The 21894-nt window shown below is 42.7% G+C and overlaps 1 protein-coding gene across 5 annotated transcripts in view; it reads left to right on the forward strand.

The window, feature by feature from the left end:
* Positions 1–2402: 2402 nt before the first annotated feature.
* The window catches only part of SYNCRIP (synaptotagmin binding cytoplasmic RNA interacting protein), a 27728-nt gene continuing 8236 nt past the window's right edge, over positions 2403–21894 (forward strand). For 3 of the 5 annotated variants that reach the window (XM_075414420.1, XM_075414421.1, XM_075414418.1), the window contains exons 1-10: positions 3653–3737; positions 5197–5356; positions 6249–6367; positions 6554–6661; positions 8391–8504; positions 8588–8764; positions 13744–13879; positions 14809–15014; positions 20204–20353; positions 21647–21768. In XM_075414420.1, the coding sequence (XP_075270535.1) occupies positions 5209–5356; positions 6249–6367; positions 6554–6661; positions 8391–8504; positions 8588–8764; positions 13744–13879; positions 14809–15014; positions 20204–20353; positions 21647–21768 (1280 nt within the window). In that variant the 5' untranslated portion in view covers positions 3653–3737; positions 5197–5208. Of the gene's footprint in view, positions 2494–2598; positions 2795–3652; positions 3738–5196; positions 5357–6248; positions 6368–6553; positions 6662–8390; positions 8505–8587; positions 8765–13743; positions 13880–14808; positions 15015–20203; positions 20354–21646; positions 21769–21894 lie in introns of those variants that run through there. The other 2 variants (XM_075414419.1, XM_075414422.1) reach the window with 2 other exon arrangements.

Raw genomic sequence — 21894 nt, forward strand, 5'->3', positions numbered from 1 at the left:
TTAGCAGGGTCAAAGTGAGAGCCTTAGAAATAGTTTAAATAAACAGGGGAATAACCTTGGTTTTGTTTTAATTAGCACTACACCTGCCTAGTTTTGAAAAAGGGCGGGAATACACAAAGGATGTAACTAGAAAGAATGTTAAAATACTACCATTACTTAAGTTTAGTCTTTCTTTGCCGAAGTCATGTGACAACTTTAGATGGTAAGTTACTTTGTAGAATGGAAGAACTCTCAAATCTGTGTATTAAAGTATAAGACTGAGCCATTCAGTCATATACAAAAAGCTTTCTCCTGAAGAAAATTTCATGCATCTGATGCATCTCCTTTTGGTTTATTTCTGACTTGCATTTTCCTCTTAATAGGCACAGGCCTTGTGTTTTGTACCCCAACCCATCTTTTAAGACATAGAGCCTCTGACTGATGGAACGGACAAATTAAACGCTTTTAATCAAACAGGTATTTCTCCAAATAGTCTTCTCTTACCAAGGATCTCGGAGGGCAGTAGGCCAGTGGCCAGCTGTGCACTCCATGGAACAAACTGCAGACTGCGGTCCTTTCCTGAAGTTAGATATCCTTATAATGCACAGATATATTAATAACTTGGCAGCCTTACCATGGAGGCTAAGGGCTAGGAGCGGGTTGGAAAACGTGCTGCTGAGAAACCCCCGGAGCGGCTGAATCATTTCAGGATTGTGCTGTGACATTCGTAGTGCAGGGGGCTTGTTTCGATATTACAAGCAGTGACATTTGCTGCATGACCCGAGTGCTCTGCTCCTCTAACGCTGTAGCTGGTGCATTTCATAGCTCAAGTACAGCCAGTTCTACAGCCAAGCCTAAATTTCCAGTGCGTGCGCACTCGGGACAGGCTAATGCCGTGCAATCTTGACAGGCATCATAGAAGCTGAAGGTGAGAGTCCTGCTGAGTTCCTAGATTTTCATTCATTGTTTAGGGTATAGTTCTTTAACTGTGCGTAAGTAGCTCAAAAGTGAAAACGAGTCTTATAATCAAATTAAATTTATTTTTCACTGCTTTATCCGTGCAGCTCTGCAGCTGGTCCTGTTGGAATCACTGCTTTTACTGTGGATGTGCTGGCGAGGCTCAGACATCCAGCTGTGGCCTCAGTAAGGCTCTGCAGTGGTTACAGTTGGACTACAAGCAGGCATGGGTTTCATTTTCCAGGAAAACTTAGGAATCAACACAACTTTCACTATGGTGAGAAGCTGTCAAACTTTTCAGGCACGTGCAGTGAAACTCCTCGTGTAAATCCAAGTTGCCAGGTAAGTGCCTGCAAACGTTCTTGGCAGAGTATTTTTGGAATAGCTGTTCTACATGATTAAAAAAACCCCTAATTTTATGATGTCATGGATCTTTTCCTGGGCACACCACTTTTGCCTCTGTCCTGCTGATACTAGGGCTAATAACTGAGCTCTATTTAGAGGAACTGCATGTCAGACTCCTTGCTTCTTCCTTTCTACATAAAATTTCAAAGGATCAAATAGCTGCAACTCTGACTCTAGGTCAGCTGCAATTTTAAATAAGGGTGCAAATCTGTTCACTGCATTCATCCTAGTGTTTTTATTGTTTGCACTTCCACTTCATGGAGTAAAATGAAAATGTGTAAAAAAATTTTCCTTCTAAAAATGGGCCTAAAGGTGGGAATTACTTTCTCAGGAGATTGCTACCTGTAGTTAGTCAGATCCACTGACTGAGAATTTTAATAAAACATTTTTCACTGTTTTCATTAGTTCCAGAGAACGAATCCATTTATGAAATTAGAAATTACTCTGGCTCACATGTAAACACACCAGTGACACACCTTCTGTAAAACTCTGAAAATACCATGTTTTGGTGCAGTATTCTCATTGAAAAATGCTCTCCAGATTTGTTTTTGAGAGCATTACTCTAATTTCCCAGCTGATACCTGTATTTTTTGAGAAAGTTACAGATTTTTGAAGGGTGCAAAATATTCACATTTTTATACAGTATATGATTAAAAATACCACAGAAGTTTTCATTAAAAAATAGCTTTTACTAAAACTTTTTTCAGAAAGTTTCATTTTTAAAACTTTTTTGAAGTTTCATTTTTAAAACGTTTTTAAACATGGGGGGAAAAGTTTGTGAAAGTAAAAACTATTTTTTTAATGATGCTTTCAAGTTATAAATTAGCTGGATTATTTGACAGCGTACAGCTGCCTTGTATTTCTTGCCATTTCAGACCAGCCTGTGGAGCGGTTCAGTTTTTAATGAAGTCTTACTGCATGAGTCGTTGAAGAGATTTTTCTTGTCCTGCCGAATACTGGTTGTATGTTTCATATGCTCGCACACCAGCATGTGAGTATCTGTTGACACTGAACTAACGCTATAATTGTCTATGCTTGCTCTGCTGTGCAGGTTTAAGTATTTTTGAAACGCTGGAGACGCACTGAAGGCGTTTGGCCGTGCTGAGGGGCAGCAGCAGTTGGTCAGCTCGTCGCGGAGCTGCCTTTAAGGAAGTGAGTAACGCTGTGCGTGCCTTCCTGCCTTCATCTCGCTGTCTGTATCTGGAGTCGCAGGTCCAGCAGAGCTCAGGAGGTCGGCTTCCAAGTTTCTCGGGCGCGGTGCGCAAGGGAGACGAGTTGGGAACCGGAATTCGGCAGCGTGCCTCAACACGGACCCCTAGCCGAGGACCGGCATCTGACGACGTCCCGAGTGTGGCTGGACCCGCCTTCCGCCGAGAAGTTAAATCGCGAACGAAGGGACGGTTCGGCTGCGGGGCGAAGGCCTCGCCTCTCCGGGCGCGCGGTAGAATTTTCGGTACGGGCTGCTCGGCGCCCCGCCGACCACTGCCCGTGGGTCCCTTCAACGGAGCCGCTGTTCCCCTAGGGAAAACGCCTCATAGGGGCGGGACGGGCGACGGCCGATGCGGGGAGCCCGCCTGAGGCGGGGCGGGGGGGGCGCCCGCCTGAGGGGGAAGCGCGCGGGGCGCCCCTCAGGGAAGGGCGCGAGGCGCCTCCCGCTCCCAAAGCAGGAACGCCGAAGGCAGCGGCAGCGGAGCGCTGCCGGGCTCCGGGCGGGCCGGCAGCGACACAAAGCGCCGCTCTCCCCTCCCTTTGTCTGCGTGGCTTTGTCTCCGCCGCCCGCCCGTCCCCCCGCCGCGGCGGTGCCCGCTGTGCCACCTGCGCGCCGTGGGAACGGCCGCTCGCCCAATCCCGGCCCGCCGAGCAGCTCCGCCGGCGCCGCTCCCCGCGTGGCGCCCGCGCAGGTGCAAGGGCGGCGCGGGAGGTCGCCGCGGACCCCGCCAGGCTCCTTCCGTGCCGCCGCCTTCCCCTCGCGGCGGCAGCGCGCGAGCGCCGCGCGCCCCTGCCGGCTGACGCCCCACCGCACGGAGCGCCGAGCGCGTGGGGGGGACGGGGAGGTGGGGCGGGCGGACGGGCGCGCGCGCGGGCAGCCCGGCGGGCGGGGCGAGGCGATAACCCTTGCGGAGCTGCCTGGGAGACCCCGGGTTTGGGGCTGCGCCAGCGCGCGCGGCGCCTCCTCCTTCTCTTTCCCCCCCCCCGCCCCCCCCGCGCCGAGTGGAAGGGGCTGGGGTTGGTGCCAGCAGCGGCGTGAGCGCTCGAGCGGCCGCCATTTTACGCCAGCTCCAGCACACTGTCCGGACACACCGAGGGAGCGGAGAAGGGGGGCAGCTCCTCAGCACGCCGAGCCGCCAGCCGCGCCCCGAGCCCCTTCTCACGGCGGTTCACCCCCGCAGCGACAGGTCAGGCGCCGGCGGGGCGGGACGGCGGGCGCTCAGGCTCGCCGCGGCTCGGAGCGGCGGCAGCTGCCCGCGGAGCGGGGTGGGAGCGGGCCGGGGCAGGGCCGGGCCGGGCGGCGGAGGGGGTCGTAGGCGGCGGAGGGGAGCCGGCGAGCGGGGCGGGAGGCGCACGCCGGGGGCCCCGCGGCGCTGTCGGGCCGGGGCCCGGCTGCCGGGCGCTGCGCGATGGGCGGAGGAGCTGGCTGCCGTCGTGGCCGCTGCCGTCGGGCGGGGGGCGGCCGGGCCGGGCCGGTGCCCGCGCACTAGGCCCGGCAGCTGGCCGGCGGCGGCGGCCGGGGGGGAGCTGGTCCGTCCCCTCCTGGGGCGCGCGGCTCTCGCCTCATTGTCCTGCCGGCTCCGCCGCTCCATTCATTGCCCGCGAGGGGCCGGGCCGGGCCCGGGGGGAGCCGCCACCTCGGCGCCCGGCGTGTGCGCGGGGCGGAGGGCCGCTCGGGTCTCGCATGGCCCCGGTCGCGTCGTGAGGCGGCGGGCAGCGGCGTTTCCCGGCCGGGAGACGGGGCTGGCGGCGGGCCGCTGCATTGTTTCGGGAGAAGTGTGGCGGGGGGAGGGGGGGGCGGCGGCAGGGCCGGGAGACGCCGCGATCTCCCGGCCGACTGGTGAAATCGGGCCCGGGGTGTTGCAACCGCTCTCCAGGGGGGGAATAGGGTGAGAGGTGGGGAAGGGCCGGGGCTCGGGGTGGGGGGGGAGCCGCTCCTGCCGCGGGAGTGTGGCGGGGTGGGGGGGAAGTCGGTCACCGGAGGAAGTTGTAGGACATCTGAACGCGCAGAGCACGTGTTTCCATCGGGCTCATGGCGGCCGCCGCTGCCGCCGCCGCCGTGGGTGGGTGCGGACTGGGAAGAGCGCTTTGTTCCTCTGGCTTGCCCGGCCGCTGCCGGAGCGGAGGCGGGAAGGGATCCCGGCCGCGGCTGGGGCCTGGAGAGGGCGGCTGGCTCCGGGGGGCAGCGAGTTTGCCACGGGAGGCGCAGGCGGCGGCGGGTGTCAGTGACGGTGTCGCGGTAGCGGCGGCTGCATGTGGCAGGTTTGCTCTCCCTCCCACCCCCGCCATTGGCTTCTTGCTCCGTTTCTAACTTGTTCAGAGCCTCTTAGGGAGTGTGTTAGGGAGACAGAGAGAGGGAGGTGAGTCAGAGTGTCTGGCTGGGTTGTGTAAAACCTGCAGTGAAAGCTACCCCACCCCCGCTAGGCAGTGGTGTTAGGGCTTTCCTTTGTGTTAGTGCTTCTTTTGAGGAATTTTGTGCGTCTTCCAAAGCTAAAAAGTGTCAGGGAAGTGGTCTACGGCTTTTTTTTTTCCCCCTTTTTTTTTATTTTTGTAAGAATAGGGCAGTCTGTTGCGTGTGTTGTCACTCGAATTGTTCTACTTGAACGTATTTTTAGCTTAATTATGATGCTTGTTGCATTTGAACAGATATCTGGAAACATGGCTACTGAACATGTTAATGGCAATGGTACTGAAGAGCCCATGGATACTTCTGCTGCAGTTACCCATTCTGAGCATTTCCAGACATTGCTTGATGCTGGTTTACCACAGAAAGTTGCTGAAAAACTAGACGAAATTTACGTTGCAGGTAAGATGTAAAACTTGCAAAACCGCACTTACAATATTGTATTGGATTTTGCTGTCTTTGGGCTAAAATAGCAACTTTTTGTGGTTTCCAAAAGTATGGGAACTGCAGTCTTATAAAAATCTGTGGACGTTTTCCATTCAGTGCTGTAATTTGTTGTAGTATTTTTCGGAGAAAAGTCATGGTCTAGGCTGCTTGGGCTGAGGGGTGGGAAGGAGGAGAAATACGCAGGTGACTATAGCAACAGCTGGAATAGGCAACAGATGATTTTTAGGGGGAGTAGGTGATGTTGTCTTTGTGCCTTTTTTATGGTAGTTCTAGGTAACTGTAAGTAACTGAAGCCTTGGTATTCACATTCTCATGTAAATGATAATTCGTGATGTAGTGTTTGGGCTCATGGATGCAAAGGTCATAGTATTGGTCCTCTCCGACATGGGAAAAGCTAGTATTTTTTAAGCTTGATTTTTTTGATTGTGATGGTCACTTTTAGCACTGCAGTTTAGTTGTCTTTATAGTCCTCCCAAAATGTACCAAGGTACCATTGCTAGGCAAGCTAAGTCAGGTTTTGATAAATCCTTCTGGATTCAGCTTCAGGATATTGAAAATAAACTTGGCCTGTGCAACATACTGGTTTCATGGAAGTCAAAGGAATACATAAATGCAGTAATTCTTGCTCTGAATCATTAACTTTTTCTGATGCTTTTTTGATACAAAAAATGTTAACTACACTTAAATGTTTACCTTTGAGAGGACTAAGTGATTTCTTAGTTACAGTAACTTAATGTTAATCAGTGATTGATTGATTAGGGGTCACTGAAATGTGTTAGAGATGTTAAATGTGGTTAAACAAAGATTACTGCCCAAATGTAATTAAAATTTTTTTTCTTTTCTTCAGGGCTAGTTGCACATAGTGATCTAGATGAAAGAGCTATTGAAGCTTTAAAGGAATTTAATGAAGAAGGTGCATTGGCAGTCCTTCAGCAGTTTAAAGACAGTGATCTCTCACACGTTCAGGTAATGTTAAGCAATTTAGGATATAATTGTTGAGTGTTAAACTGCTAGTTTACTGGCAAGAGGTTTGCTTAAGTCTCTCCAGTGATCTGTATGTGATACGTAAAACAAGCACTGTATTAGTTCAAGGTAAAACAGAGTTCTGGCTTGTCATGTTTTCAGAACTGGTGAATGATGTATCTTTTGCAGAACAAAAGTGCCTTTTTATGTGGAGTCATGAAGACATACAGGCAGAGGGAAAAACAGGGGACCAAGGTGGCAGATTCTAGCAAAGGACCAGATGAGGCAAAAATTAAGGTATGTGCCTAAAAGATAAAAGCTGTGCAGTCTATCTGTGTGACAGATACCTTGATTCTTTTGGAACTGCGATTTTCTGGAAAAGGCTATTGTAGATTATTTGTCATTACTAAAAGCTGTCACTTGCATTTTTATCTTGCACTTCTTCCTCTTCAAGAGGAAAGTTAGTATACAGTGAATTACCGGAACTGAATGTATATAAACGTGAAAAAGATTTGACAATTTGCTTTATCTCCAGTTGAGAGAGCTATATACTATTTCACAGTTAAAAGTTTTTGGAAACTTGTCAGCGTACAACTTTTGAATTCATAATGCATAACTTCAGCTACTAGTGGTTGGTTTTTGTTTCTTTTTTGTTCTGTTTTGTGGTTTTTTTCTTCAGTTCGGGTTTAAAGCAACTCCACAACAGGGAGGAGATGCTACATGTGTCTGAAAAAACAGATTGTAGTGGATTTAGCCCACCTCTGTGACATAATCACTCATAATCACTTTCTTGTAAACTGTGCCCCAAACTGTCTGAGTAATGGACGTATTATTTCTTGGACTGAGTCTTCTGCTAGCAAGAGACTTGTGTCTCAAGAGTTAGGCGTGCTGTGATTTATTTTGAAGTTCTGTGATTAGCAATTTTACTTAAGCTTAAGGAAAGGAAAACTATCTAAGCATGCTTAATCGATGTCTTAACAAGTGAGAGAGTGTTTCATCTTTGACATTTCATGTGTAAAGTATGAAATGAAGGTGTTATATATTACAAATAACTGTAGCTTGTGAAACTAGAAAATCTTTTTTCTTATGATTTTGAGGCTGAGATGCTGTTAGTTATAAATTTAAAAAAACTGGTAACAGTTCTTGTCACTACCACATAAAACAACAACAATATGAGGACTTTGTTAACAAACTTAAGTAGCATAGCTTTTACTGCTGGTGGCTATAGCATTTAAAGTAACTTTGCAGTTTCCCAGTTGTGAAATTACTAACTTGTGATTATAATTAGGGTTGTTTAATATGCTGTTTCTTTGTGCGTAGAGTTGGTTTGTCTTTGTACAAAATTATTAAGAAAGAGTAATTTCAAAGGAGTTTCTCATTATATACTTGCATGTTGAATTTCATCTAACATTTTAAGTTGGTAGTGTATCTGTAACTATATGCAGTGATTCTAGCGAGAGTCAGTTGTGCTGGGGTGCTCTGTGTGCCCACAAGGAGTTTGAGCAGGGGGGAAAGGTTAGGAGAAAGGAAGTAAGTAGTACTGCCACCTCAGTGGTGGGATACCTGTAGCAATCTGTGCAGTGTTCCAGGGGTGTAAGCACTTAAACATGTGTTCTTTAACTTCACACTTATGAGTAAGCTTATTAAGTGAAGGGAACTCCTGTGCATGAATGTTTGCAGGATTGGACATGCCAAAACAAGAAGTGGCTTAGACTAAGATCTTTCTAATTAAAGGGAAGCTCGCTATTCTATTACTTGACTTTTTTTTTTTTTTTAATGAAAATGAAGGAATTGGGAAAACTCCCTGTGAATCTCTAATTTTCTAGCAGTGTTACTTTACCTGATAGTTTTTGTAATTGTTTTGCAAGTTTCTTGTTGAAGTACTAGCAGTAGGCTTGTTTGCCTGTGGGAGTTTCAAAGCAGTACAGTTTAAGAGGAATTATAAGCATGTCTGTGTGTGAATGAAGTGCATCTAAACGAGCTCAATTTGTATATGATTTTAAAATTTTAAGTTTCTTGCTTGAAGGCACTCTTGGAGAGAACAGGCTACACTCTTGATGTGACTACTGGACAGAGAAAGTATGGTGGACCTCCTCCAGAGTCTGTATATTCAGGACAGCAACCTTCTGTTGGTACAGAGGTAAGGAGAAGATGTTTATGTAGATGTGTTCTTATTCATTGGAAGTATTTTTTTATAAACATCGCTCTGTATGTCTGTTGCAGATATTTGTGGGAAAGATTCCAAGAGACTTGTTTGAAGATGAACTTGTTCCATTATTTGAGAAAGCTGGCCCTATATGGGATCTCCGCTTAATGATGGATCCACTAACAGGTCTAAATAGAGGATATGCTTTTGTCACATTTTGTACTAAAGAGGCAGCTCAGGAAGCTGTTAAACTGGTAAGTTTTCTTATTTGGATTTTTTTTTTTTTAAGAACTCGCTCTGGCTTATAAGCTGTTGTCCCAGTCCTAATGCTTAAGTGCTTAAGATGAAACTGTCGTTGTTAGATCACTTCATAAATGACCACTAGGTATTTTTAAAGATTTCCACATTGTGTATAAATTTTTACTGGCTGTGTTACGGACAGGGGAAGAAGAAGAAAAAAAGCCGATGGGCTGCTGTTCGGTTCAGTTAGCTGAGCCTTTGTTATTAACCGGAGTTGTATTAGTGGTTAGTGACTTCTGAGCTGTCTCCATCTGGAGAGTCGGGGGTTGCCGGGGCTGCAGCGTCCCGACTGCCCGTGGTTCCCCGTTGCTGGCCGGTGTGCCAGCAGGGGGCCCCGGGCCGCTCCCGAGGTGCTGCGGCTGGGAAACTGTCGCTCTTGAGCCTTACGGCCTGGTCTGTTGCTGCGACGGGCTGGAAAAAGTCATAAATTCTGCCAGGTTAAAACGCGTTTCCTCTGCTTTACGCAGAGGTGTGAAATAGTTTCATGTAAGGAATAGGCTACTCTTAATCAGCTTTCCAGGTTTTATGCATGAAGTATCCGTCACTAGAAAAGAGGAGGGAAAGAACTGCCACCCTGGTCCTCTCACTGCTCCTTTGTTTTCCTAGTTAAGCTGAATTTGAATTTTTTTGAGCTAGTTCCTACTACGTTGATATGACCAAGATCGGTGTGAGATGTGACCCTCAAGAGTGCTAACCATACTCATTCTGAGGTGTGCTGATACTGTGTTGATATAGTAGGGTTAAAATCTCTTTTTTTGGTAATAAGGTACATCTTTAACCATTAAGGTACCCTATTGATATGCTAATGATGCAAGTCAGTTGGTGGAGACAAATCCAGCTGAAGACAGGAATGTGTTTTGAAAAAAGTATAGAAACATCTACAAAAGTGCAAATACAGAAATATCTGGTATATGCTGTTTAGCTTTTTAAATAAGAGTAGTTGGTGTTCCTGTGCACAATCCAAATATACAGAGGATAACTGCATATACCTCTTTCCATTGTCAACCTAGCTATTTATCTTGTGTGTGAACTCTTAAGAGTTACGCACATGACTTAGCAAAACAGTGAATCAAATCAATTATGTCCTCAGAGGCACATAATGAACAGAAGGAGTTTTTCTTCACTTGGATTGTGCTTAAAGGCAGCATGCTCTGAAAAGTCATTCAGGTTGCGTTTCCATAAAAGTGACATCAGATCCTGACCTCTGTCTACCACTAAAAGATACAAGGGAAGGAGGTACTTTATATCTGATCTTTGATGTGCAGGAAAAAAAAGCGTTCTGTTTTTCGGTTAAATAGACACTGAATGTAATAGTTGAAAAGTGTGGTTGATGGGGCAGTTTTTCAGCCCTCATGCTAACCTCTTTGAGGGCAGGGTTAGTTTTAAGTTGGATCCTGTGGCATTTGTCAGCTTTTGAATGGTTCCAACTGTAGATGGCTGGCTAGTTTGGTGTAGAAGTTTCTCAGATTGTCTAGGAGTGATTTGCAGGGGTACTAGCAAAACACGGCTGTAGAGCTCAGTTGAAAATCATAGGTCTGTCACTTGTGTTAGTTACACATGCATGGGAGAGGCTGCTGAAAGAACTCTTAGAAATGCTGGACCCTTGATCCTAGTCAGTTCAACATCCTAGTATTTTAACAGGTGGTAGTCTTTTTGATACTACCTGTAATCTTCTGATGTGTATACAACTTATTTCCCAGCTTTCTGAACTCCCTGGGATAGGGGATCCTCTGTGATTTCCCATCTTCTTCCCAGAGGCCTGTTTTTCTTCCATTCAGGACTGTGAAGTATAGCAAAAATCGGAACAAAAATCTCTGCATTGCCTGTAGGCTTCTGAGTAATAAGAGACAGCTGTGAGGTTTTTGTCAATACCCAAACTGCAACAGAGAATAAACTGACCTGTCTTCAGGTTCTTGCAGTTGGTGTAATGTACTTTACATTTGTATTTGCGTGGCTGTTGTATTATCCACAGTCTTTGTAACAACTTAATATAAAACAGAACTAAAATTTTTACATAAACTTGATGTTGACTTGCCCTGTTCGTTAACCGAAAGAAATCTTGCCATTTAAAAGGCTGAAGCCTTGATTTTGTTTATGCATGTGCATTTTTAAGCCACTTGGAAAAAGGAAGAATTCCCAAAATTGTGTTTGAAACACTTCTGGGGCTGTGCTTGAGACAAAAACGGAGTGATGCTATGGCCTGATAGTGAGAAGACTTACAGATATGAACAGTAGTTAATTTTATGCCCAGTACTTAATCCAGTGTTGTTAACCATCGCTGGTTAAGTAGAAGTAGCATCTCAGATGTTCACACAAGCACGGACAGTCAGAAATTGTGATTTTTATTTTCTGTTTTTTACCCCAGGCATTTCTTTCCCTGTTAACATGTTTGTGTTTACCTTCTGTTTTATACTGTTTGAGGTAAGAATTAGAACTCCGGTTGTGTTCTTTTGCACACATTTTCAATTCTCCCTCCTATTTCTTATGAATTTGTTAGACTGCAGTTTTTCAAAAGATTTCTGCGTGGTTAGCATTAATGTAGACTCGTACAGGATAAATACTTGCGACATGAAGCATGCAGGAAAACATACTGAAAACTATAATAGCATACAGTGTATTTTTGACTAGAGCAAATGTAAGCTTGATCAAAGTGCAGGTACAGGTGAGTTATGCATATATGCCTCTTGAGTGGTTTGCCAGCTACGCGTAGCAGTACAACTTGCCATTTGCTGCTGGAAATAAACTGAAATTGCTGGTGAAAGTTTTAAGTGGATAAAATGACAACACAGACCTTATACATACTTTGACCTGTTTGTGAGTAGGTTCTTACAGAATTCAGCAAAAACAAACAAGTTGCTTGATAAAGTGTTTAGAGGGTAGCAATATCTCTGTTACTAGCTTTGGGCATTGATTCACTGGTGACAGGAGGGGGAAGCAGTATCCTGACATAGGTGATTTGGTAGCCTGACTGTTTTGGCACTTGACCCAGATGATGATTTGGGGCTGTTCATGTCTAATCTAAGTTTACAGATGGTACACAAACTATTTACCTAAAACCCACCAACTTCATATTCAAGACCACCTAATTCAAGACTGTTTCCTCTGTGTTAAGAAAAACATACAATGAAAAGTAGTAGTTAATGTATAGCAGTATGGAAAAACTACTAGAAACTACTGTCAATGTGGAATTGCAGTATGGTAGAATATTTTAATTTTTTTTTAAGTTATGAAGTAGTACTTTGTTGCCGTGAGTTGTGTGAGAGGCTCTCTTTGGATTAGATGTGTAGCCAGACTTTGATTTTAGACTTTACCAGGAACAGTCGGATAATATCCTCTGTTATCCATGTAGAATAGAATATTTCAGTTGGAAGGGAGCTGCAATGATCATGTAGTTCAACTGTCTGACCACTTCAGGGCTGACCAAAAGTTAAAGTAGTAGTATTAAGCGTATTGTGCAGATGTCTCATAAACACTGACAGGCCTGGGGCATTGACCGTTCTCTAGGAAGCATGTTCCAGTGTTTGACCCACCCTAATATGACCCTTCCTAATATGAAGAAATGTTTCCTAATGTGTAGACTTCAGTTAATGAAGAATCAGTTTGTGTCTTGTTTCTCCAGACTAATAAACTGTCAGCGTCTTTAAAGGTGTTTCTTTAAAGGATTTTTTTGAGCTATGGTAATGTGTCTCTTCATTAATGTGTATAAGTCTGTTTATTAGTGATCATAATAATATATATATACACAGTCTTCCTGTGCAGCTGTTTCCTATTTTAAAATCAACTATTCCACTGCTACATGGGCAGCAGATAGGAATATAGAAGTCTTTGACTGTATCCTACTATGTTTTGAGACAGAACTAGCTGAGAAGATGCCACTTCAGATCCTTTTCACATGTACAGTTCTCCTTCTAGCTCACTTCTGGTGCAGTTTTCAGTGATGTAGTTTTTGTTTGCACAAGAGAAATATAAATTAATGAACGTCTTCACCCTGATTTTAGTGCACAAAGCAAGAATGGATGTGGGAGAACTTGCTTACGCAGGAAGGTTTACCACCAAACACAAAATAACTCATAGAATAAATAGCTGGATTAAATTTTAAAAAGCTATCCTGCTGCTTGTCAATAATGTTGACCACAAAATACATTTTCCTAGCTAAAGAACTGTCTGTTACAGGGCTTCCAGTTGGAAAGGGGTTGATGTACCACCAGTTGACCTCCCTGCTGCTTATTTGGATGATGCATGTCTGTCTGCATCTCAGTGAAAGGCATTTTTTGTCAACAGATGTCTACAGTAATACTTTTTTTTTTTTCTTAAACTACTGACTTGTTTAGGGTGTCTTCTAAACAATGTTATGGAAGAAGTGTTTGAACAGAAGTCTTAGGATTTCAAATCAGTAGAAGGTTGTTCTTGCTGTTTACTATCTTTACATGTGTAATCTATGTGCTTTGGAACATATTTGCCAGTTGCTCTTGCACATTTTGTGGAGAAGTCCTGATCACAGCTCTTCATGTTAACTATGGAGCTTCAGAAGGGATAATTGTAAATCCTGTCTTGTATTATGCACAAATCAAGAATTCATAGATATAATCTATAGAAAAACTTGCATTTTTTTCCTGCGCTGTTGTGAAGGGAGAGGCCGTGATCTTGAAGACTTGGACATAAGATTGAGCTTTCATGGTTCTACATGAAAATGTCTCTAAAGAAACATGTATTAAGAAAGAGGCTTGAACAAAAAGGGAATAATAGTTAACAGGCTGAAATTGTGGCGGTATCTGGTGGGTGTGCTTCAGAACAGTTGAATGTGCATCATAAGAATGTGTTAAGCTCTAAAGAATTTAATACGTTACTCAGCGCTATGTTTGCAAAAGTGAAATATTTGGAGGGGAGTGTAAATTATACATATCTGATGATTGTCCAATTATTTTTCTTTCAGTACAACAACCATGAAATTCGTTCTGGAAAACACATTGGTGTATGCATCTCTGTTGCCAATAATAGGCTTTTTGTTGGTTCTATTCCTAAGAGTAAAACCAAGGAGCAAATTGTTGAAGAATTTAGCAAAGTAACAGGTAAGTCAGTAACTGTGTTTTGTAGAGCTGGAAAGATGTCAGACATGATCAGTGATGAATTCTCTTCATCTTTTGGCCTATGGTTGAATGATGATGAAGCCAAATGAAGACCGCTCGGCATCATCGTGACTTTTAGGTGTTTTGTGTTTGTGTTGTGGGTTTTTGTTTGTTGTTGTTGTTTTTTGGTTTTTTTTTTTTTTTTTTAAAGAAACAGTTGTGCTGAGGGCTGGACTATTTGTGATTAGACTAGGTGTGTGGTTCCAAGTTCTACACAGAGAATGTGTGTAATGTCTAAAAAAGCCATTCAAAGAAATAGATGGTTTAAATATTTCAATACTGATGGATGTTTTACAACTTTTCAAGGCAAAACTGAAGCACATTGGAGAACATAACTAGTTCTGTGCTTCAGAATTCCTAGTGATTTTATAAGGATCTCTTTTTGAAAACTTCATATAAACTGGCAAAGGTAACACTTGATGGATTTCTCTGTTACTGAATGATATATTTCAGGTTCCTTGAGCAACATTGTAACTTGTTAGATCTCTTAAAGTCATGCAAGTTTGATCTCTGAACAGACATCCATAGAAAAACAACATCCTGATAAGTGGTGTGGCTTAGGGGTTTGAGAGGAGAACTGACAAAGCACAACTTTTGCCTCCCCTCTCTCCCATGGAAGGTACTCTTCCACAGCTACTAAGTTTTCTTCGCTTAAAAATGGAACCTAAGTCGGGATAGCCTGATGTGTCTCTTTGAAAATGTTGGTCTTGAAAGTAGGGAAACTTTGTCATGTACGTGGTCTTAAAAGTCTAGTGTGTTCGTGCTTTCGTTTGGAACCACTTGTCAGATGCATACTTACGAAAAAGATAATCTCCACTTTATAATACAAATTCATGGACTGAATCCATAACAAATATTTTGCTTAATTTCAGAGGGTCTTACAGATGTCATATTGTATCATCAGCCTGATGACAAGAAAAAGAACCGGGGTTTCTGTTTTCTTGAATATGAAGATCACAAAACCGCTGCTCAGGCCAGACGTAGGTTAATGAGCGGCAAAGTGAAAGTCTGGGGAAATGTTGTTACGGTTGAATGGGCTGACCCTATAGAAGACCCAGATCCTGAAGTTATGGCAAAGGTAATAAAGCAGTAAGGGAACCATAATCTATTTAAAGTGCCTTGTTCCAAAGTGAGTACTTCCTGATGTTAGCCGAAGTTTTAATAGCATCTTTCTTGACAGAGATGTTGTAGGTGAGATGATAAAAATATGAATACACTCTGGAATTTATGTGAATTTAACAACTCTATTGACTGATGTTATTTTTGCTCCCAAGGCTGAATGTTGAACATAATTCTTGGCAAAATGACACATAGGGTGATGTACTTAATTTCTCATCTGGTAGTGGTGGTGTTGACTCCGAAAGTTAAAATGGTCTTGTAGCTTAATATTTGGAGGGACAGAAATCGTAGAATCATGGGGTAGTTTAGGTTGGAAGGGACCTTTAAAGGTCATCTATTCCAACCCACCTGCAATGAGCCGGGACATATTCAACTAGACCAGGTTGCTCAGAGCCCCCTTCAACCTGACCGTGAATGTTTCCAGTGATGTAGATACAATCATAGAACAAGCCTTAATTCTTTTTAAACATAGAACTTTGTTTATCACTTCAGAATTGGAACATACCAGTAAGATGCACAAATGTATTTTCAGAGGTGCCTTTAGCAGTTGCTTTGGAGAAGTTAGGCAGTTATTTTGTATTTAGAACTCTGTATCTTTATTTTTAATATGGGGGGGGTTAATTCCTTAAAATACTGAGACTAGTCATATTTTGGATTGTGAATATTTCAGTGAAACTGGAGTTTGGACTGTTAACGTATTGAAGTACATTGTAGCAGTTGTTTTATATATGCGTGTGATATTTTGCCAGAAACAAATCACCTGAATTTTTTTCCATCAGATAATTCCCAACCCTGTCTTTTTCAGTTATGTTGTGTAGTTGCGTTGTTTAATGGAAACTCCCAGCTAGCCCATATCCTTATCTCTTTCTCTTTGCTTGCTTTTCGTCTCTGCTCTTACTCTCATCTGAGACACGTCACTTGCTGGAGTCCTACTTTGATGGACCTAGTAAGATAGCTTGGCTGGGATCTCCTCTTTGGTGAGCCATAAGGGAAAAGGGTTGGGGTGGGGGCTCAATTCAGGGAAAAAGCTGCTTTTGTAATACAGGTATTACAGAAGCTTTTGGACTACCCTGTCTGTAGACTTTATTTTTCTGGCCCAGCATTGTAGACTGTCAGCAGAGGGGAAGAGTCTTGCAGGTAAAATTTGTCGAAGGTGGCACTTCCTAAATATGGCAGTCTATCTATCTGCTTGGTTTCTTGGCTCAAAAGAGATGAGACCTAATCCAGCAAACTGTTAAAATAAATAAGCAGGAATTTCTGCTGATATGTCTGAATAGATGGGCAGAAAGTGATAGGGGACATAATCTGGCATCTTTCCTAAGTAATTCTACAGTTGTGGGGAGTGAAAGGCTAAAGAAATTAAAGCTTGATGGTGGTTTGCGCTGTTTAATATACATTTTTTTGAATGTGTTAATCCTTGTATTGTTTTGTATTTGAAATAGGACATGAAAAGGAAAGAAATACAGACAATGTGCAGAAAATCAGCTTGTATACTTTTAGTGCCATATGCCAAAGATAGGGCACGGAATTTGGGTTGAAGACTTAGGGATAAGTGAGACTATATGAATGAGAATACTGAAAAAGTAGAGAACATCTAGCTTGTGTCTGAAGGCAGAAGTTGAGGCGAGCATTGATGTCTGATCTTTCTCACTGAATTTGTCCATTAATTTATTCTTGCAACAAGGAAAGTCTTGTCTCCAGCGTTTCTTGCCCACTTATACGTTTGGAGAAACATTGACCTCATCTGGCTCTTCTGGAAGTGTTTAGTTTCTGTTGTGTATTGCTGTCTTTCTCCTAAGAGAAAGAGCAGCTGAGCTGCTGCTGCAGTCAATCTCCCAGACGTGAGCTGCAGGTTGGCTGTCAATGCTTGAGTACTGTCCATTGGGAGCAAAGGCAGAGCTGTTGACTCTTGTCGTCTTACACATTCCTGTGGTAGAAGGTTCTGGAGGAAGCAGTGTGAGTAGGAGTAGGTGGTTGATTTTATCATCGCAGTGGTGGTTTGCTTGTCAAGACCGCTAGACAAGCAAGTCCTTCAGAGCCAGCTATGGGGAAGACAAGTGCACCTTTGTAGCCAAAAAGTGAACAGCATTGTTCTAAATACCTAGCAGAAGCAGCATGTCATTTCATTAATACATTGACATCTACTAATTTACATTTCTGAAATTTAAATTAGTAGGTGAGCCTTTTTTCTTTTTTCCTCCAGACTTCTGCTTTAATGTTGTGGAGAGTACTGTATGGATGCATGATTAAAATCTAAATGGTCTGTTTTCCTTAAATATGAAGTACCTTGAGCATGATGAGGTAGAAGGCTTAGACATAGGTGCTGCAGGAGATTAGTGCTTGTGCTGACAGATGTACTCTGATCTGAGTATAATTGAGTATAATTGGTTAAGTAGTTGATTTCTGGTCTGAAGTGAACTCTTTTCCAACTTCAGTAGCTGTGCTGATAGCTTAATTTCTCCTAAGTGTTATTTTGATGCTTCTGACATCTGTAGTGCAGATAAATTTCTTAATGTGTTACTTGATTTCTGTAGCGTGGCCGAGGCTACAGGGTACGTTCTGGAGTGGCAGGTTAAGCAGCTAAATAAAGTGTTACGCTTGTGGCTGCCTGGTAGATTACAGGACAGGAGACAGGGCTAGTAACCCTTGGAGAATGTGGTAATGAAGTCTGAAGCGGCTGTGCTGTAGATAGGAGGAGGAAAGGGAGCAGATCCCAGAAGTTTTGGGGGTAGTTTCATCATCTTAAGCAGTTTTAAAAGCAAGTTGTGCCTTTACAACAAAATGCTGCTGCTAGGTATATTACTTGTTAGGTGTGTATTTATGGATCCTTGGTGTTACAATCTGAGCCTTAATGAAGACGATTTCCTTTTATTTTGTGTGTATGTGTTTTTTTTTTCCTTTCCTCTTTAGATAGCTTAAATGAAGTAAGAATGGGTTCATCTCCCAACCTATGCTTTAACCTGCCTTCTAGCTTTGACATCTCCTTTGACTGGTTCAGCTACACATTTAACCTGTAACATGACCAAAGGTGTAAAAAAATTTTAACAGTTGGAGATTAATGGATTTGTCTGCACTGGAAAAAGACTGAAATTGGTTGCTCTTTAATTATTTTAAAAAATTTTGTGTTGGTGCATCTTGTAAAAAAAAAAAAAAAAAAGTGATTTTTGAGGTTTTAAATCACGTCTGACACTGTCAGTCATTGTGGATTTATTAGTGAAGGCTGCGTAGGGTTCCTCATAAGATTCTAGCTTTCATTCTTTTCTAAAGTACAAGAATAAGGAATATTTGTTTGAAAGTTACCGTCTTTTTTAAAACCATTGATTACATCACAAATCTTCCTGTAGTTCACTTTTGTGAAGTGAGGTTAAGGTAGCAATTAGGACAGTTTACTAAAAATTATTATTATGTATGGGTTACAAGAAATAAAGGTTGCTCTTACCATTAAGGCATGTAGGAGAGGCTTAACACGGGATAGGAAGCAGCTTTCCTCGTGGAGCTGGATATGACATTCATCTCCCAATAATCAGCAAGAGAAACTATTGCCAAAGACTAGAGTTGATACGCTGGGTCAGATTTATGATCTGTAATGTCCTTTCTTCCAAACTCCCATCCTAGTTAGACTAGCAAGTGAGACAGATACTTATGGAAGTCTGTCCTATTTATTTGCAACTTAATTACATAGTAATTCTTACAAAAAAGGTGTCTGGGATTTCTTGAGGTTTCTGTGTGTGGTGGGAGTAGAGATTATAGCTCCACTTCAAAAATTAAAGCGTGCTTTCTTTGGTCCCTTCACACCCTGTGTTATTTGTGTGGACCTTCAGGGTTAGGAGCGGGAAGTCAGTGCTACCATGTACAAATGTTCACTTACTTTTTTGTCATCAGGTAGTTTGAAACCACTAGTAGCAGAGCAGGTGTTGGCAGAAGTTGCAGGTGTTTGCAGCAGCACATCAGCTGCGTTGTAGGAAGAAGGTAAGGCTGTTGGCATTCTTTGGCAGTAGGTGGTGACTAGACTGTCAGGGCATGGTGGCAGTATGTGGAAGGGACTCCCCCAAGAAGTCAGAGACTTGTAAATTGTGAGAACTCATGGATGAAATCATGCAGACATGTTAATGTGCAGTCATTTAGTGCAAACTTAGTGTGGGCGCAAGGACAAGTCTTTGAATACTAACAGATCACTAATGTGATTCCTGATGTCCAGTGTACGTTGTCTGTTATATTAAATAAGAGTCTAGTTTAAGCCTTTACCAGACTGCTCTGTATTTTGTTTCGTCATAAGCAGTTGGTGGTTGGTGAGACTTTATATTGATGATTTAGTCACTGTCAGGCAGTTAACAGGGCATATCTCAGTAGTTGAAAGGTAACCGGCCTCTGATCTTACAAGCTGCATAGCAGTCTTTGTGTGGCTTGAGCCATACTGCATGCTTTAGAGAGCTGGGGAAGGGAATAGACTTTCAGAGTTATTTGGAGGTGGCTGTTCCTCAAAGGAAGGACAGAGTTTGACTTGTGGGAAAGTCCAAGGGTGAATTGACGGTGTCAGTCTTAGTGTCCCCTTCTGTCTGCAGTCTCTCTTCTAGCTGTGGCTTCAGGTCACTGAGTACTCCTCCAGCAAGTGCAGTCCTGATGCTAGGTATTTGGTGTAGCTGTAGCATGGGAGCCACAAGTTAAGCAGCTTGAGAGCTGCAGGCCTGTCACCTCTGACCTAGATATTATAGTGATGACTGTTCTGCAAATACCTGAGCAAAAACCTGTCTAAACAATGGAGTGTTTTGATAAGTTAATTATTTTGTGTGTAACCGATCCTGGTTGCTGCCTTTCAAGTTTGAAAGTGTTCTGAGTTGAAAATTACTGCTGCTAGGATTCTTTTAAGCGTTAACACAAATTGGATTGACTTTCGGGATACTAATACTTACGTAATCATATTTGAAAACAGATTGAATATTTCTGTCAGTCAGGGAATTTTGGCGCTAACTCATGCTGTATGAGTATATAAATATACATATTCATGTATATGTGCATAAAATGCTGTACATAAAATGTAATGATGTTTTTAGTACTGCCAATCGCAGTGACTTGCAAAACTTCGTTTTGTGTTTTGGAATTAGATTGTGCTTCTGAGTACTGTCTTTTTTTTATTCCCTTTTTTTTTAGGTAAAAGTTTTGTTTGTACGCAATCTTGCCAATACTGTAACAGAGGAGATACTAGAAAAGGCCTTCAGTCAATTTGGAAAGCTAGAGCGAGTGAAGAAGCTAAAAGACTATGCTTTCATTCATTTTGATGAACGAGATGGTGCTGTAAAGGTAAGTGAAGAGGACTGTAACTGTGTGTGTAAGCAGTGACTAAATGTAACCGTTAGAAGCTGTATACTGCTTTTAACTTGAGAAAAAGCTCTGCCTGGAGAAATGGTAACACATTGTCACGTATATGGGCGTCTCCTAGGAAGACGTAGTTGCTAGCTTGAAAAGTGATCTTAGATGCACCTATCCTAAGTTATTCTACTGCTGAGTATCTAACATAGTCATATGTGCTACCATTTGAAACTGAAGTGCCAGAAGTTGGAATGACTCTTCTCGCCAAGTTGCTGGTAGACTTTAAAGCAGTTTCTCTAGGGCGGGTGATAAGAATTTAGGTCATCTTCTTATTTCAGGAACAGAATGACTTTGTTTTTGTGATGTGGAATAAGCACCTTTTTCTTTTTGATGAGTAGTGCTGGACAATCAAGTATTTGTCATTCTTGGATTTTGCTAGCCTGGACTTAGTGTTTTTTCTCTTGTCATCTGTTGTTAGGAAGCAAAATATAATTCCTCTCCTGCCTATAGTGTATCTATTTTTTATGTTCTGTGGGAGGATGCAGGATACAAGGGGATTCAGTTTTTCCTACTCATCCAGATGCCTTAAAGCAGATGCTTGGGAAGAAGATGGAAAGAGTCTTTTCATAGCATATGTATCCCATCAAGGCTTAGCTATGTAGAGTCCCTAAAAGTGGTAGAATCTTTAGGATTCCCTTGCTTGAATTTAATTTGTAGCGATCACTGTGACCCATTGGAATTGTACGTGGGTGTGTTGTTGGGGTTTTTTTTTGGTGGCGGTTTGTTCTGGGGTTTTTTGTGGTCAGAATGAGACTGTTGAATTCTAATTTTTGGCTTCTGTTTTAAAAAGTAAGTTACACTTCTTACGAGTAAAATAAAGGAATAAAAACATACACTGATCTCTAGATTTTAGTAGTGTTTGCATGTGTGATGACATTAGAAATTTATTCCCTTATTGCAAAATCTGTACTTTCAGAGGACAGTTGTGTCACTTCATTAATTGAAACAACTTGCAAAGATTGAAGCCGGTTTAGAGTTTTGAATGCAAGATTTCTAAACTGATATATGCAGTCCTGGGTTTGAGAGCCAAGTTAAGAGGAAATGCGTAACTCTGGAACCCATGATGCTATGATGTGTGATTACTTAAATTTTTTTTTTTTAGCTTTATATTGTTATTTTAGCTCTGGATAACACATTTTAAAATGCATACTCTAAAAGATAGAATAAAATTAATAACTTCAGATATGCTTAGAAGTATATTTAAAGTCTGGTTAATTCCTTCAGGCAATGGAAGAAATGAATGGCAAAGATTTAGAGGGAGAAAACATTGAAATTGTTTTTGCTAAGCCACCAGATCAAAAAAGGAAAGAACGGAAAGCTCAGAGACAAGCGGCTAAAAATCAGATGTAAGTGTAAATGCATGCACATATTTTGTATTACTTCTGAAAGACCTGTACACTCCTATGGAATTAGAACTTCTGGATATTTTAGTGGGTATACTATATTGTATACAGGTTTTCTGGCTTCTCTTG

This window comes from Opisthocomus hoazin, chromosome 2 (assembly GCF_030867145.1).
Source record: "Opisthocomus hoazin isolate bOpiHoa1 chromosome 2, bOpiHoa1.hap1, whole genome shotgun sequence".
Lineage (NCBI taxonomy): Eukaryota > Metazoa > Chordata > Aves > Opisthocomiformes > Opisthocomidae > Opisthocomus > Opisthocomus hoazin.